This window comes from Sminthopsis crassicaudata, chromosome 3, assembly GCF_048593235.1.
Source record: "Sminthopsis crassicaudata isolate SCR6 chromosome 3, ASM4859323v1, whole genome shotgun sequence".
In the NCBI taxonomy this organism is placed as follows: Eukaryota; Metazoa; Chordata; class Mammalia; order Dasyuromorphia; family Dasyuridae; genus Sminthopsis; species Sminthopsis crassicaudata.
This window is the reverse complement of record NC_133619.1, coordinates 335613551-335631035: the sequence shown is the minus strand read 5'-3', so window position 1 is coordinate 335631035 and position 17485 is coordinate 335613551. Positions and strand designations below refer to the sequence as shown.

Here is a 17485-nt window from a genome sequence, read left to right as displayed (position 1 = left end):
AGTCCCTCCTCCAACCTTTGAGAAGACACTGATTAATTCTTCTTTTTTAAATTTATTTTTTAAAATTTTTATTTTAAACTTAAATACAAAATAGGAAGAGAAAAATATTACCATATGCACAATAGAACATAAGAGAGATTCAAAATATGAAGCAATAAATTTCCATTTCAAGAAAGTTTATATAATAAATACTACACATTGTGTTTGGAGTTGTCCATCTCTTCTTTGTCCTTGTAGGTTTTCTTTTGTTCTCTGCTTTACTTTATTCTTTTTTCTTCTTTCTCTCCTCCCAAAAAGGCTACAATTAAGTGTAGATAAATTTATATATGTGTATGTGTGTGTGTAAACATGTATACAAATATACATATATGCATGTATACATATACATATATACAGACAAATATATTCATATCTATACATATAACCACATATATGCTAATGCTAAATGTATATGCTTAATTCTTTTTTTGAGAAAGGATTGCCATATACCTAATAACTATCTTCTTTTCTCCCCAGGGGTCTGGAATAACAATATGTATGATGACTTCAAGATGCCCAATAATTCCCACCTTCCCTATAACAGCTCTGAAGAGCAGTTATTTCATTATGGAATGACCTGTGAGTCCTGGAGTTCTAAATTCTCAAGGAAGCCCTAGACCTTGGTGCTGGGGCCAGGATAAAAAAGATGGATAAACATAGGAATCCCAATCTGATTGGAGAGAGATCTCTTCCCTCCATATCATGAAGGGGAGTGGTCCTTAAAGTTCATCTAAAGAAAATTGAGAATCTTAGTGGTCTTGCTCTATCACATTTGCTCTCAGGGAAGTCCTAGTATTAATATCTCTTTATTATTATACTTCCAGACTTCTAAACATGAGAGAATGGGAGGGGGAAGTAAAAAGAAATTTGCCTACTAGAAGAGTAATCCTAACAAAAAGATATCTTTCACAACTACTTGATCAAAGGATAGAAAAAATCAAGAGATAAAATGAACACTTTTGATTACACAAACTTGAAAAAACAGTTGAATAAAACTGAATATAATTAAATTAGCAAGAAAACTGATGATTGGGAAAAATCATTGACAGGGGGAACATTTTTACAGAAATTTTTTTTCCAAAACATTATATCCTAGATATAGACTCAGGTATATGAGAATAAGAGCCTCTCCCGGATAGATAAATTATGAAAGGTTATGCTCATTCAGTCCTCATCCTGCCAAAAAATGTAAGAAAACAATAGCTATATGAAATCAGATCACTAATGATGAGATGCAAACTAAAACGAATCTGAGTTTCTACCTCACCTTCATTAGATTGGTGAAAAATGGCAGATGTTGGAGAGAACACAGGAGGACAGGCAGACGGATTCAATCTTGGTAACACTAAATTATTCTATTTTGGAAAGCAATTTCCAAACTGTATTCAAAAAGTCCTTAAATGGTGCACACTTTTTGACCCAATAAAATACCACTATTAGATATACCCTCAGGGGAAAAAAACCCATATTTGCAAAACATTTATGCCCATTTCATTGTAGCAAAGACCTGGAAACCACGATGACTGCTTGTCAATGAGTAGCTAAACAAATTCTGGTACAGAAATAATTGTCTTTGAAATTGTAACCCCAGAAGTTACATTGTTCTCCAAAAGTGCGAACAGTGACAAGAAACAGCAGATGCAGGTAATAACTGCTCACCACTGTCTTATGTATTTCAGGGAGTGTCACCGGAAAGAGCTTCTTTGACAACAAATATGATGCCGCCGTCAGCAACTTCATTCCCATCTTCCTGTCCCAGATGAGGAACAATTCTTTCTATGAAAACTGGGAAATGATGTGCAACAATAGTAACTCATGTCTTTACGATACCCTGGCCACAGAAAACTTCAGTATTGGGAATGTCACCGGAACCATCCAGAGAAACTTCCAAATCATGAACGGCACCCTCAGTAAGTGACCCATGGCTGTTATTTCCTGCGTGGCGTGGTGTTCTTGTGTCTCCAACTCCAAATGAAAGGTGGTGTGGGAGAGTGGTGATTCAGGGCTAAATTTACAGGCAAAAGGACCCAAGTTCAAATTCTTACATCAACTGGGTCACCCTGAGGGGGAATCGTGTGTCATAGACTCAGAAGAGAAGATAACTTTGCAAGGGCTTTGCAAACTTTTGATTGCTATGTAAACGCTAGGGTCAGTGATGGTTAAATGTCAGGATTCTGTGACCTCTGAAACAGGCACACGAATGAGAGGAAAACACTCAGAAAGTGTTATCAAGGACGTAGCCATCGGCTTCATTGGAAAACCTCTTGGGGTCCTCTGTCCCTAAGACTTCAGGCAACTTACAGTGTTTCTCAGTGCAGGAGAAGGTTTAGAGGCAGGGAGAGGCCCAGCCAATACAACTCTAAGTCTGTGTTCAGGAGTCCTGAGTTCAGGAATTCACTTAACCTCTGTTTGCCTCAGTTTCCGCAGCTGGAAAATGGGAATAATAATAGCACCTCTTCTACAGGACTGTTGTGAGAATCAAATGAGGTGATATTTTTAGAAAACTTAGCACTTAGTAGGCATTATATAAATGCTAACTATTATTGTTAATAGGTTATCCATAACAGTTGTCGTCCAGTCGTGTCCAATTAATTTTTCATGACTACTTGGAGTTTTTCTTTCCTTTTTTCTTTCTTTCTTTTTTGCAAGGCAATTGAGTTTAGCACAGCTGATAAGTACTCGGGTCCTCCTGACTCCAGGGCTGCCCCATACAGTTGCCCTATGTTTGGGTTTTTGAGGCAATAGATTACGCGACTTGTCCAGGGTCCCGCAGGCAGTGTCTGAGTCTAGATTGGAACTCACTCCCCGGCCAGTGCACCACTAAGATACTGGAGCGGGTGGCCATTTCCCTCTCCAGCCCTTTTTACAGATGAGGAAACTGAGGCAGGCAGGGGGAAGTGCCTTGCCCAGGGTCACACAGCCAGAGAAGGTCTGAGGTTGGATTTGAAGTCGGGGAGACGATCGGGTCTCCCACTCCTGGACCAGCACTCAGTGCGATATGGCGCCACCTCGCGGCTGTCCGTATGCACATTCAGATACCCCAATAATCAGGATCTCTACGTCATTCACGATACCTGGCTTTTCACTCTCACCTGCCAACACACTCAGGTCTGGAGTCATAAAAGGAGGAGTTGAGGTGGTCTCAGAGGAGAGTCTAGAACAGCCCCGTTACTGGTAGCAGCTCATCCATGTCCTGCTCCCTGATGATCATCAATCCAGCATTATTGGGAGAGAAAGGGGAAGGTTTGTATAGCACCTACTGCGTGCCGGCACTGCGCTACATGCATTGTCCCCCTGGATCCTCGCGACAATCCTAGGAGGCAGGTGTTATTGTTATCCCCATTTTACAGTTGAGGGAGCTGTGACTGGGGTCATAACTAGGGAGAGTCTGGGGCTAATTAGAACTCAGGTCCCCCTCCCTCCAGATCCGGTGTGCTAGCTGGAAGCCCCAGCTAATAATTCCCCCGGACTGATTATAACCATGTGCTAGAACATCCGACTGACCTTTGTCCTGCACGGATCCAAAAATGCCCGCTCTACAGAGGCAGATCTCCAAACCAATAACCATTAATAAATGCACCTACCCACCGCCCCTTAATGAATAAGACTTCAGAACTTCTCGCCATCCAAGACGTCCCCTTACCTAGTTTTATAATGCTTGATGGTACAGATGAGGTAAGGGAAAATATAGTCCTATTGGTTGATAGATCTATATCTTGACCTTCCAGGAGAGTCTTCAGTTCATACTTACAACCAATGACTAGTAAAGAATGTCCAAAACTTGGCAGAACTGATGGTCATTCACTAGTCCCATTTTGGACAACGGAGACTAGTACGGAATTCTAATATGTCGGATCACCCATTGGCTAAGTGCCCACAGGCAATGAGAAAATAAGGGTGAAAGGGCAATCAAAAATGTCTGGGGGGCTTTCCATGTTATTAGATCATCTTTACTCCAGTGGGCTCGGTCATCTACTTAGCAAGAAAAAAGCATGGAGGTCCTCTAGTTAACTTCCTGTGATGAAGCAAGTAAACTTCATAACAAGCATGTAAATTTGAATAATTTAAAGTGTGGGGCTTAATATAAGAAAGAATCTGTCTAACCTTATCTAATTATCTCTAAATATAAGATATAAAATTGTGGGTTAAACTGACTAAATGTATATCAAAAGATAATTATAACAGAAACAATCACTATGCCTATAGAATCATATCATGATTAATTAAACTGATTAATACTGATTGGAACAAAATAGGAGGCTAAAAAAACTATTCAAAACATCTGATGATAATAATAAATCTGACCACTTCATTCATTTTTATTAAAGAAATCATTTAAATATTCCTGTATAAATTTATAATGGAGATTAAATTTTAAAAATCTATGAAACCTCCCTTCCTTCAGAGCTGTTTGTTAAACATTTGCCATCATACCCCTGTAGTGTTCTAAACACTGCTTGAGTTCAGCAGTTTAGTAGAAGAATGAAATGAATAAAATCACCACCAGATGGAGGTCTGGTTACTGTGGGGTTAATAATAATTATTATTAATTAAAACAACTGTTATTTCTGTAGTTCTTACATTTGTTATCTTATTTGAGCCTTACAACATCCTGAAATCAATCCAACTCCAGATTTAATTGTGTATATGCAAGTGACACACGCATGATTCAATCAGATCCTTTAGGAGAAATCCTTCCAGGCCCATCACACACACAGTTAAAGCAGGACTCTCAATCCTTTCTCCAAAGAGCATAAAAGAGTTAATTCTTGCTACTGGTAAGAAAGAACAACTCCGTGGTACAAGGGACAGAGTGCTAGGCCTGATGTGGCTGATGTAGTAAATGATATGTTTTAGGAGAAGCACCAAATGTCGGGGTTTGGTGGTGTGAAGAATTCACAATGGCCATTCTCTTTGGCAAAAAGTAAGTATATTTAGGAGAAGGCGTTAGAGACAAAATGAAACAATACACCAGGAATGGTAAATATGAAATAGTGTGGAAGGGCGTATAGCAAGGAAAGTCCTCCACTGGATTTGTGACTGGATGACTCTACAGAGGATGGGACCATGGAGCTAAATTGATCTCTAGCAGAACCTTTTCCCTGCCTGCCCCAGGAAACAATTCCATCAATGCTTCATTTTTTCTCTGCCAACCACATCCAGACATCCAGGACCTCATCAGTCCTGCAGTCAGAAAGACTTGCAGCTTGAGTGCAAATACACCTTGAGACATATATTAGTTGTGTGATTCTGGGCAAATCACCTACCTTTGTTTGCCTCAGTTTCCTTATTTACAAATTGAGCTGGAGAAGGAACTGGGAAAACCATTCCAGGATTCAAGAAAAAAAAACAAAAAACCAAAGGGGGTCATGAAAAGGTGAGGTGGATGACCACATAACTTATAAGAAAAATGGCTTTCCTTTAGTTTCATCAAATTATATATTATATGGCTTTTCTTTAGTCCCAATAAAGAGGGAAACCTGACAAGTTCAAATCTATCAGTCTTTCAATGGCTTCAGCAGAAAGGCTGCAGTAGATCCTAGATGGATATATAACTGCTGCAAGGCAAACTCATTCCCTTGTCTCAGCCTTGTATCCCTGCTTCTTTTATTTCTCTTAACAATCAGCATTTCTTAAGCATCTAGTATACTATCTGCCAGGCATTGTGCTAAGCATTAGAGATGCAAGTGCGAATTGCATTAAACACACATTATTAAATGCCTAATAAGTGCAAATATTTATTAAAAGCCTACTATGTGGTAACTGCTGTGCTAAGCACTGAGAATACTTTTTTTTTTTTTTTTTTTTTTTTTTTTTTTGCTAAGGCAATTGGGGTTAAGTGACTTGCCAGGGTCACACAGCTAAGAAGTTTTAAGTGTCTGAGATCAGATTTGAACTCTGGCCCTCCTGATTTCAAGGATGTTACTGTATCCACTGTACCACCTAGCTGCCTGAGAATATAAATTTTTAAAAAGACAGTCTCTGCCCTCAATGAAACAATATCTATCAGAAAAGAGTTTACAAAAGAGGGTGACAGAAAATATTCTCAATGAAGAGACTTTTCATTTTTCATTTTTTTTCTTTTAAAAATTTATTTATTTTAAATTTAAATTCAAAATGAGGGTGGAAGTATTGCCATGTGCATAGCAGAACATAAAAGAGGATTCAAAATATAAAGGAAAAATTTCCATTTCAAGAAAACACATGTAAGAAACACTACCCATTGTGTTCAGAGCTGGCTTTTCTTTGATTCCTTCTCAGTCTTTTTTGTTCTCTGTTGTGCACTTTTTTCTTTTTTCTTTTTTTTCTTTCTTATCTCTCCCCCAAGAAGGCTACAACTAAACAAGATATATTTATGTCTATATGTATGTGTATAAACATATATATGTGTATATTTATACACAAACATATAATATTCACATAATTTATGTTTATGCATGCATTTATAGAGTTAGCTATAATCATACTCATATGTACACATATATATTCATATACATCTATGTAAGATTGTACTTTGCTTTTTTGTTCCATTTCCCTGAAGGTAGATAACATCTTCCTTCATAAGTCTGAATCTTTCCTTATTTTTCTAAGTCTACCAACTCACCATTTACTACACCATATCAATAGTCCAACCTTGTACTGTCTAGTTATTTAAGTAGTCTAAAACAATACTGATTAATATGGCTGACATATAATGTTTCCCTATTTTTCTCTTTTAATTAAATCTCTTTTCATTTTTCTAAAGAAGATTTTAATCCGGGAGAACAGGTGTATTTCTCCACTCAGCCAAACCAACAATAGAAAGTAGAATCTCCTTCTTCCCCACCCCATCCAATCATAGTCTCTGAAGTTATTACTCACTCCTTCATTCTCCTTTGGACTCTCTGGACTTCTCCACTCCATCATTCCCTTTCAGCCTTCTTTTTTGTGTTGTCCTTCTTCATTAGAAAATAATCTCCAGGGGCAGCTAGGTGGCGCAGTGGATAGAGCACCAGCCTTGAATTCAGGAGGACCCAAGTTCAAATGTGATCTTAGACACTTAACACTTCCTAGCTGTGTGACCCTGGGCAAGTCATTTAACCCCAACTGCCTCAGCAAAAATAATAACAACAATAATAATAATAATCTCCCTAAGAACAGATACTTTCTTTTGGCTTACTTTTGTACTCCCAGCACTTAGTATGTGACAGTTCCACAGTATTGGTTAACAAATGCTTGTTAATTTGACTTAGGGACAGCTAGGTGCATTGTATAGAGCACTGGGCTTGGAATCAAGGAGACTCATCTTCCTTATGATGTTACTTCAGATGTTACCTCAGATACTTAACTGTGTGACTCAAAGCAAATCACTTAACCCTGTTTGCCCCAGTTTCCTCATCTGTAAAATAGGCTGGAGAAGCAGATTCCAAAGGAGACACACCACACACACACACACACACACACACACACACACACGTGTGTGTAGGTATATATACATATGCATATGTGCATGTGCATGTTTATATGTACATACATATGTGTATGTGACACATACACATAAAGGTTCAGAGATTCTATAGATGGAATTTACTCTAGGGAACAGGCAGTTTGCCCAGTGAGAAAGTATATAAAGGAAAATAAGATTGTAAAGTTAGAAAAGCAAATGGGAACCAGATTATGAAAAACACACTGGACAGCATCAGTGATCTGCCTCTTGTCCTGCTCCCAGACCAGATTTATTGCTCTCTTCTCCCCATTATTACCTTCTGTACCTCAGGGAAAAACTAGAGAAAGACTACCAGGTTACAAGATAGATTTGTAGATCTGAGCAGCATAAAAAAAAGTATTTAGAGTCAAAAGACTCAGGTCCAAATCTTGGCTTTGCTACTAATTTTGGACTACTAACACTCAGTTTCCTTTTCTGTCGCTAGTCCATAATGTCCTTTCCAGCTCTGATATTTTATGATTCTGCTTAAGCCAAGGGATGACTTCTTGCCATGTCTCTATTGTAGAGAGGATAACAAGTATTTATTAATCATCTACTATGTACTAGAAAAGAGACTATTATATCTCATATTGCTGTTGAATCATTTTCCAGTCTTAGCCTACTCTTTGTGACCCCTGTTTAGTGTTTTCTTAGCAAAGATGCTGAAGTGATTTGCCATTTCCTTCTTCAGGTCATTTTACAAATGAGAAAAGTGAGGCAAGCAGGATTAAGTGACCTGCCTAGGGTCACACAGCTAGGAAGGGTCTGAAGCTGGATTTGAGCTCAGGAAGAAGAAGAAATCACTTACCAGAGTGCCTGCTACATAGTAAGCACCACATAAATTTTAGTTATTAATATTGACTTGTCCAGGGTCACACAAGTAGTAAATATCTGAAGCTGAATTTTAACTCAGTTCTTTCTGACTCCAAGTTCAGCGCTCTTTCCGTACTGCCATCTAGACTTCTCACCTGCCTGTGTGCCATTCTTCTTGATCATCCATGGTAATGTGGTCCCTTGTAGGGTGTAAGTTCTTGGGGAGGTCAGAGACGGTGCCCGCTAATCCACTTTGGACAGTAACCAGTAGATCGCTACCATTCTGTAGGTGAAACTTATATTAAACTTTATTTAAAGAGAAAGAAGAGGAAAGGAAGGCAAAAAGGAGGAAGACATTTCTTCTTCTAAGGGCATGTCATACACTTTGCTTGCCAAGGATTGTCTGAGACAAGCCCGCTACATCGGAAAGAAGGGAGAGACAGAATGGCAGAACAAAGTTTTGAGAGCTAAATACTCTTTCTTTGTGTTTCAGACAAGTTCCCGCCCTTCATTTATGGTGACAACTTTATCTTTGCCTATATGAAGAAGACCCAGAGAGTGACTTATCATAGCAACGACAAAGGAGCCATCTTTAAACTCAGCAGAAATTCTTCTGAAATCACCTTCATGGGTAATGAAAGCTGACTGGGCCCACTCTTCTTGGAAAGGAAGGTCAGAGCCAGATCATTGAATGGATCTGCCTCCTTCTAGCCTGTGTAAAGTTTGTGATCATTTTATGGTTTTTGAGTTTGCAATACTTGCCCTCCAGGAGCTATTTCTTCATGGGCATCCTGCTGTAATTCAGGTAGATTCATCCAGACAAATGATGATACTTGGCCAATTATGACTACACGATTAATTTGTTAGGATATCCCCAGGGTCAGTTGGAGAGAAATGAGTCAGAGCATTTAACAATCAAATCAGTTATGGTTTTCCCATAAATTAATAGCCACTTTAAAACCCCAAGGTATAGTAAATCAATTAATAATTAGTTGATAATATTTGTCTACATATTTAAAGGAGAATGCAACTTCCAGAAAGATTTAAAGAAATTAAAATGCCTAAGTATAATTTAATTCTTCCTCACTAACTTTAACTGTTAACAACAACCATTTAACCTAACTCTGGCTTTCTTCATTTTGTGTAAGGGAGAAATTTTTTTCTTTTTCCAGTTATGGTGTTTCTATTGTCCAAACCATCTCCCCACTTCTAGCAATTCATAGCTAATCTGTTGATAGTTTATAGTAAAACTATTTGACTTTCAGCTTACTTCAGTTTCAAGAGCTTATTATACTAAAGAAGAAAATAAAACAAAATAGGTAAATATTTTCTGTTAATTCCAGGAAATGCCATAGGACACATACCTGGACTTTGACCAATTTTCTTTTTTTTTTCTTCTTTCTGCACAATAAAGAATTCTTTCTTGAATCCTTTTAACATCAGTTGGATATTTTTTTAAACATGAGAAAGATTATAGCTATATCCATGCACATTCTGTCAATATCAAGGATAACTATATTTTTGGACTTTTTTTTTCTTCCTGACTTCTATATTTCTTTAGTCTTTAAATTACAAACTATTGTACAAAAATTATTTTGTATTAAATGTTAAATAATCAGTTTTAACTACCTTAGCAGAATCCCAGCTCTTTTCAACCCTGACTTTTTTTTTAAAGGGTGTGACACTGGGGGACAACTGAGTGACTTAGTGATGATAAAACACTGGTCTTGGAGTCTAGAGGACCCAAGTTCAAGTGTGGAATCAGAATTGTACTAACTATGTGATCCTGGGCAACCTTGATTCCCCTCTCCCCCCCAAAGAAAGACTGATTTTTTTTTTCTTCCCAGAACTTTTAAAAATCCATATGAACATAACAGTTTTAAATATGCATTTAGATAAGTATATGTGTGTATATAATATATATAGATATTGGTATTAGAGGTGTGGTTATATGTATACACATATGTACATATTCACATATATATACATACTCACACATACACATGTATAGTAGAGAAAGAGAGAGAGTAAAAATGAATCTGAAGTTGTAAAATAGGAAAACCAATATAAAAGAGTCTGGGTTTTTTTTTTTCTTTTTTTTTTTTCTAGACTCTTTTTAGATTGGGAACAAAAGCTGGGTTGTTTTTTGTTTTTTGTTTTTTGTTTTTTAAAGGAAAAAAACTTTCTTATCCAATAAACAAAATTAAGTAAAATGAGTGAGTCCATAAAGAAGGCATGCCCAAAAATGTACATTGCTGTATGTGTCCACCATCAGTTAGGAGAGCAAAGATTGTTGGGGTTTTTTTTGGCATTCTCTAACCAAAGTTTGTTAGGATTGCTATCACTGAACCACTGAGAAGAACCAAGTCTTTCATAATTGATCATCACACAATCTTGCTGTTACTGTATACACCATATTCCTGGTTCTACTTGTTTTGCTCGGGAGAACAAAAGTTATCAACATAATCCTGGGGAAATGTTTTGAATTATCCTATGGATGGTGTCCCTAATGTTGTAGCTTCTTAAGCCAGGAAGGAGTGTCCTTTGAGCTCCATCACCCAGACCGGGAAGGGAAGGAAGAAAAGGGAATTTGAGGGTGTTAGCACATCTCCTAGGAGATATAGATAGATGTGAGGGAGTTTGGGGAGAGGAAAATTAAGTGGCCAACTCCCATAAAAGCCACTCTGGAGATGTCAGAAAATGGAAGAGATGTTCTTGCTTCCCTAGCCTGCTCCAGCTTAAAGTTATCTCTTTTTCCTGTGGGGCAGAAAATGGAACATTGCTGTGGACTCCACTATCCCTGACCCCTTTTAACCTTGAACTCCTGGCAACTAATGCAGAAGGCTTATATTCTCTTCTACAACTGAGAGCTGTGGTCTGCAACTGCTCAAATGAGAACCAGTGTAACTACCAGAACAGCAGCAAGATTTCCAACTCATCCCTTGAGGTGATTTCCTTCAGGAGGGTATTAGGAGAGAGCTGGTTGGGAAGTGAGGGCTACACACAATGAGATTGGCAGTGTCTCGATATTTGGCAGTTCACTGACAAAACTCCTGTTCTAGGTGGCAGCTTGTAAATGTGACCAGGAAACCTCTGGCCCTTTCTGTGACCACTCAGTTGACCGCTGTGTTGAATTATGTTATCCTGGTGTTCACTGTGATCCTAAAAAGGGATGTGGTTCCTGTCCTATGAACATGATAGGAGATGGGAGACATTGTGCAAGTGAGTACTGGATCCAGAGATTAAAAGAAACAGGGTTAAAATATGGGAAAGAAATTGACTGTCTCTGGAATTGGAATAGAAGGGCCTGGTTCTGCCACTTATGTCCTGCATATCTTTGGATAAATAATTTCCTCAGTTTCCCTATCCACAAAATAAGAGAATTGGATTAAATAGCTTTTGGAGCCCCTTTCTAATTCTATATTTGTGCTGCTGCTCTACAACTGTGATGTTTAATGGGAAGGAGCATCTAGTACAGATTGGCAACATAAGGGTGGGTTTGACAGAAGCAGAAGGAAGGGAAAAGAGATGGAGGAAAGGAAATGTGACAAGTCTGGGAGGAAGAACCTAGGGGATAACCCTCAAGTGGGAGAAGTTGGGAAAAAGATGGATGATAGGAGGTTGGGATGAAAATGTGGGACAGGGGATGAGGGCGAATCTGAATCTGGCACTGGGGGAAAGAATAAAAAGCTTGGAAGCCAAGAAGTGGAGGTTCTACGGAGAACAGAGCTCTGAGTTTTGTCCCTTGCACCTGAACAATGATGAGGTGGAAGGATGAAATTCAGTGAATCTGAAACAATGGTCTACAAACCCAGTCCAGTTTCCCCTAAATGCAATAGATCTACTGAGGGTCCTAAACAAAGTCAGAAAGATGATCATGTGGAAGGAGTCGGAGGGAGTGGAGAGAAGGAATGTTTGAAAAGAAAATTCTCCAGCTTCTCTATTTCCCTCTCCTTTCTCCAGGGTCCTTTTCTAGTGTCAAAGGATATGAACCCTATTTTCTGCTGCCTCTATATAAATGGGAGAAGGAGAAGGACTGAGAAAAGGAAAAAAGAAAGGCATGGGTCTGAGCTTACTGTTAGAAATGGGGATAGGGACAAAAATATCAGTAGGATGAAAAATATGCTTAATAAAGTCAGGAATGTGGCAAGATCAGTTCTCTCTACCCACCTCATCACATTCCCATCTTTACAAGGTGTGTTTGCTGGCAGTGAAGCCAAAAAACTTTCCAGCTTCAAAAATGCTACCTAAATATCAGTTCTCGCTATTGTCTACAATTCCACCATCACTTCTTTTCCTGGTGTCCAGGCATCTGATGATTCTCCTCTTCCCTTTGCAGGTTGTGAGATCTTAGAGTGTCCCAAAGATTATTGCTTCAATGATGGAAAGTGCTATATCTCCTCCAATTGCCAATTCACCTGTGCCTGCCCCCCACCTTTTACTGGTGATAGATGCTTCCTAGCTGGGAAACCCTTTACACCAACCCTAATTGCAGGTATGAACAGGTCCTTACAGCACTTATAATACCCTCCCCTCCAGTAGCCATTAAATGAAGGAAGGAATTACTCTTAAAGTCCAGATTTTGGGAAGGCTCTAGAGGGAGGTCATGGAAATAGATACTTCGGATTCCAAATATCATTTTGTTAGAGATAAACTTATGGATAGTATCCAGAGCTATAACAAGACTAGGGTAATCAGAGCTTTCTCCAGTGCACTGAAATTTAGCAGCTACAAAAAATTTGAAATAATGATTTTTTAAAGATTAGGCAGGATTTTTTCCTCAATAGTATTTTATTTTTCTGGCATTCCTTTTTTCTTTTTTAATTTTCTTGCTTGTTTTTCTATTTTAAATTTGTTTTTTTTTAATTTTTAAAACATATGCATGGATAATTTTCAACATTTACCCTTGCAAAATTCAACCACTTCCTCCTTTGGATGGCAAGTAATCCAATATATGTTAAACACCAACATGTCTAAACACCAACATTCATTTTTGTAAGATTTTGTATTTCAAATTTTTCTCCCTCCCTCCCTTAACTCCTCTTTCTCCAAGACAGCAAGCAATCTAATATAAGTTAAAGTGCCATCTTTTAAAACATATTTTCATATTTGTAATGTTGTACAAAAAAAAAATCAGACCAAAAGGGGAAAACTACAATAGAGAAAAAGCAAATAAACAAGCAAAAAAAAAAAAGTGAAAATACTATGCTTCAATCCACCTTCAGTCTCCATAATTCTCTCTCTGCATGTAGATAGCATTTTCCACTCTAAATCTATTGAATTATCCTGAAAGATTAGGCAGTTTTAACAGGGATTACCTTTATATATTGATAACTTTGATCTTCAGTATTAGGGGAACTAAACTTAACATCTAGTTAACATGAATAATTAGGTAGGAAATTACTATATGAACATATTGTTAATAACACTGATCTATAAGCCATTATAGTAACTACTTTCCCATCCCACTTAGCTGAATTTGTCTTAATTATATTATTTTCACAAAATTGAATTGCAAAATTGACTTGAGGGCCCACTTGATGCTGTTTGCCCTGGATGCCAAAATGTCTAGTTATAACTCTGCTGTAAAAAAAAAAAAAAAAAACAGGAGGAGTCGGAGGAGTCGGCCTTCTCTGCATTCTAGGTCTTTTTTCCTGTTCTCTTTTCCTCTAGCCCTTTAAGAAATGCAACATGGTATAATGATAAGAACACTAGATTATTTATTTTAGAGTCAGCGATTTTACTTACAGCTATACCACTAATAGACAAGTGTGATGTTGGGCAAGTCATTTCACTTTTTTAGTCCTTACTTGACACATCTGTCAAATAAGGAGGGGGAGGAGAGTGAATTAACTGTGCTCTAGGGTGCTTTCATACTTTAAAGTTGTATGATTCAAACCTTGGCGATGATTCTGATAAAAGGAGTCCAGCTTTATAGAAACCTGAATAACTGTTTGAAGTTAGTGGTTTTTATGAACTAAAAAACTTTTTTTTTTTTTTTTGCTAGAGGATGGTAAAGGTATAGGAAATTACAGGATTCCAGTTGAGAAACATTTGTCTAGTGGAAAGAATTCTTGGATGGGATTCTAGAGAACTGGTAATTTTCAACTTCACCAGTTTCTAGTAACTTGGTGACCCTTCTCTGGGACTCAATTCTTCCTTCTCTAGAACAAAACTTCAGTGGTGAACTTCTTAGGAAATTCTAAGTTAGTCAATCCATAAACTATGTGCCAGACACTGTGCTAAGTGCCAATGATACAAAGAAAAGCAAAAGGCAATTCCTGCAGTCATGAAGCTCACAATCTATGAGTGATATGATATGCAAACATCTATGAACAAACAAGATACATATCACAAATCAGAAATAATAGAAGGTTCCACTCATATGAAAGAGTGTTCCAAATCACTATTGATCAGAGAAATGCAAATTAAGACAACTCTGAGGTATCATTACACACCTGTCAGATTGGCTAAGATGACAGGAACAAATAACGATGAATGTTGGAGGGGCTGTGGGAAAACTGGGACACTGATGCATTGTTGGTGGAGTTATGAAAGAATCCAACCATTCTGGAGAGCAATCTGGAATTATGCCCAAAAAGTTATCAAAATGTGCATACCCTTTGACCCAGCCATACTACTACTGGGCTTATACCCCCAAGGAACTACTAAAGAAGGGAAAGGGACCTGTATGTACCAAAATGTTTGTGGCAGCCCTTTTCATAGTGGCTAGAAGCTGGAAGATGAATGGATATCCATCAATTGGAGAATGGTTGGGTAAATTAGGGTATATGAAGGTTATGGAATATTATTGTTCTGTAAGAAATGACCAACAGGAGAAATACAGAGAGGCTTGGAGAGACTTACATCAACTGATGCTGAGTGAAACGAGCAGAACCAGAAGATCATTATACACTTCAACAATGATACTGTATGAGGATGTATGCTGATGGAAGTGGATTTCTTCAACATAGAGAAGAGCTAATCCAATTCCAATTGATTAATGATGGACAGAACCAGCTACATCCAGAAAAGGAACACTGGGAAATGAATGTAAACTGTTATTTTTACCTTCTGAATCCAATTCTTCCTGTGCAACAAAAAATTCGGTTCTACACACATATATTGTATCTAGAATATACTGTAATATATTTAACATATATAAGACTGCTTGCCATTTGGGGGAGGGGGTTGGGAGAGGAAGGGAAAAAATCTGAATAGAAGTAAGTGCAAGGGATAATGTTGTAAAAAATTACCCATGCATATGTACTGTCAAAAAAAAAGTTATAATTATAAAATAAAATAAAAATTAAAAAAAAAAAAAAAAGAAAAAGAAATAACAGAAGGAAGGCCCTAGAATTAAGAGGAAATGGGAAAGGCTTCCTGTACTTCCAAATCCTGTTGGGATTTTAGCTGGGAAGCTAGGAGATAGAGATGAGCAGAGAGAGCCTTCCAGGTGGAGCAAATAACCCAGAGTTGGGATGATCCCTGCCTGGGATTGAGAAATGGAAGTTTCTTGTTCAAGTAACAGCAAAGAAGCCAATGTTAATGACACAGAATATGTAAGTGAGGATGTAATGCATAAAAAGGGTAGAAGGGATGGGGACAAGTTATGAGACACTTTTGTTATAAGGGAACTAATAGAGTTAATAAATTTAATTAAATTAATTTTAATTTAATAAGAAGTTCTTTCTCTTGCCTCCAGACATTCCTGTGAGAACTATCCAGCTCTTACTCAGAGAAGATGAAATGGCTACCATACAAGAAGTCAATGCCACGGTTAGTACTATGGACTTAGACTCAGGTCAAATGTGGGCTGAGTGGGAAACACATTGGGAAGAAACAACTCTAGGTGGGCCAGGGGATAGACCATCAACTCTAGAGTAAGGAAGGACCTGAATTCAAGGGCTGAAGAAATGGTTTGGGAAAACCCAATGATGGTTGAGAGGATGAAATTTAGAATTGGATCAAGATTTGGAACTGGGAAAGAGAATTTCAAACTCCACCTCTGGGACTAAATTTTCTCCTTTGTTTTGGATAAAATGATTTCTAAAATCCCCATCAGCTCTAAAATCCTATGCTAGAAAGCTAGGACCTCTTGAGTCACTTTAGCCCCTTCCTCTTTAGAGGGATCCTTGGGGCTTTGTGAATGGCAACTCCTGAACTCTCAATAAAAAGAAGCTATGGGAAGAATTGGAGAATCCATTCTAGAGAGGAAATTGAAACAGGGAATTGGAATGGTATAAAGAAGTTTTTGACTTGGGTTGATAAACTTGTTTTTAGAATACAGTATTTTGATAACTATTTTAGTATAATTCATTTCCTTTTTAATCCTATCAATTTGAAAACGTTATTCTTAGAAGATGTCTATAAGTTTTTACGAGGCTACCTAAAAAAGACCCATTTCACAAAAATGAATAAGAATCCTTGGTATTCAGAACAGAGTGAATGGCAAAGAATAGCAATTTTTAAAAATCCAATCAAGAAAATGACTGATTGAGACAAATTAAACTTTAATGACTATTTTAAAATATAAATCATGTAGAACAAAAGGATCAAATGCAGCCTGCAGGTCTCATTGGCCCCATTTCTATTTGAGTTAGACACCATTGGTTTAGAATAATGATAAATCAAATCCAGAAGAAATAAATCATACGGATTCAATAATATTTTAATGTTATTTGTCAAAAAGTGTTTCCATTTGTTTTGTAATCAGATTTCTTTAAGTTAGTATATGTCAAAAGCAAGCTTCCAAAATTATCCAAAACCTTATAACCATTTGTTGTTATTCAGTTGTGTCCAACTTTTCATGACCCCATGGACCATGACAAAGTCTTTCTAAGGTCATGTTGTTGTTTCCATGACACTCTCTACCCATCTCATCCTCTGCTATCCCCCTTTCCTTTTGCCTTCAACTTTTCCCAAAATCAGGGTCTTTTCCAAGGAGTCCCATCTTCTCATTATGTGGCCAAAGTATTTTAACTTCTGCTTTTAAAGTATTTATTCTTCCAACAGATACGCTGATGCTGCCCAAAGGATTCTCAAAGGTCTTCTCTAGCATCACAATTCAAAAGCAGTGATTCTATAGCACTTTCCTGATAATCCACCTCTCACAGCCATATATATTGCTTCTGGAAAAACCATAGCTTTGAGTATATGGATCTTTGT

The 17485-nt window shown here is 37.6% G+C and overlaps 1 protein-coding gene across 2 annotated transcripts in view; it reads left to right on the top strand.

The window, feature by feature from the left end:
* Window positions 1-17485, top strand: part of MUC4 (mucin 4, cell surface associated) — a 70660-nt gene that overhangs the window by 45725 nt on the left and 7450 nt on the right. Inside the window, exons 14-20 of one of the 2 annotated variants that reach the window (XR_012488096.1) lie at window positions 517-618; window positions 1719-1949; window positions 8811-8989; window positions 11086-11264; window positions 11380-11539; window positions 12657-12812; window positions 16023-16096. Coding sequence is in view for 1 of the 2 variants with exons in the window: in XM_074301508.1 (XP_074157609.1) it covers window positions 517-618; window positions 1719-1949; window positions 8811-8948; window positions 11086-11264; window positions 11380-11539; window positions 12657-12812; window positions 16023-16096 (1040 nt within the window). In the remaining variant the exon portion in view is untranslated. The remainder of the gene's footprint in view (window positions 1-516; window positions 619-1718; window positions 1950-8810; window positions 8990-11085; window positions 11265-11379; window positions 11540-12656; window positions 12813-16022; window positions 16097-17485) is intronic. The other variant, XM_074301508.1, reaches the window with a different exon arrangement.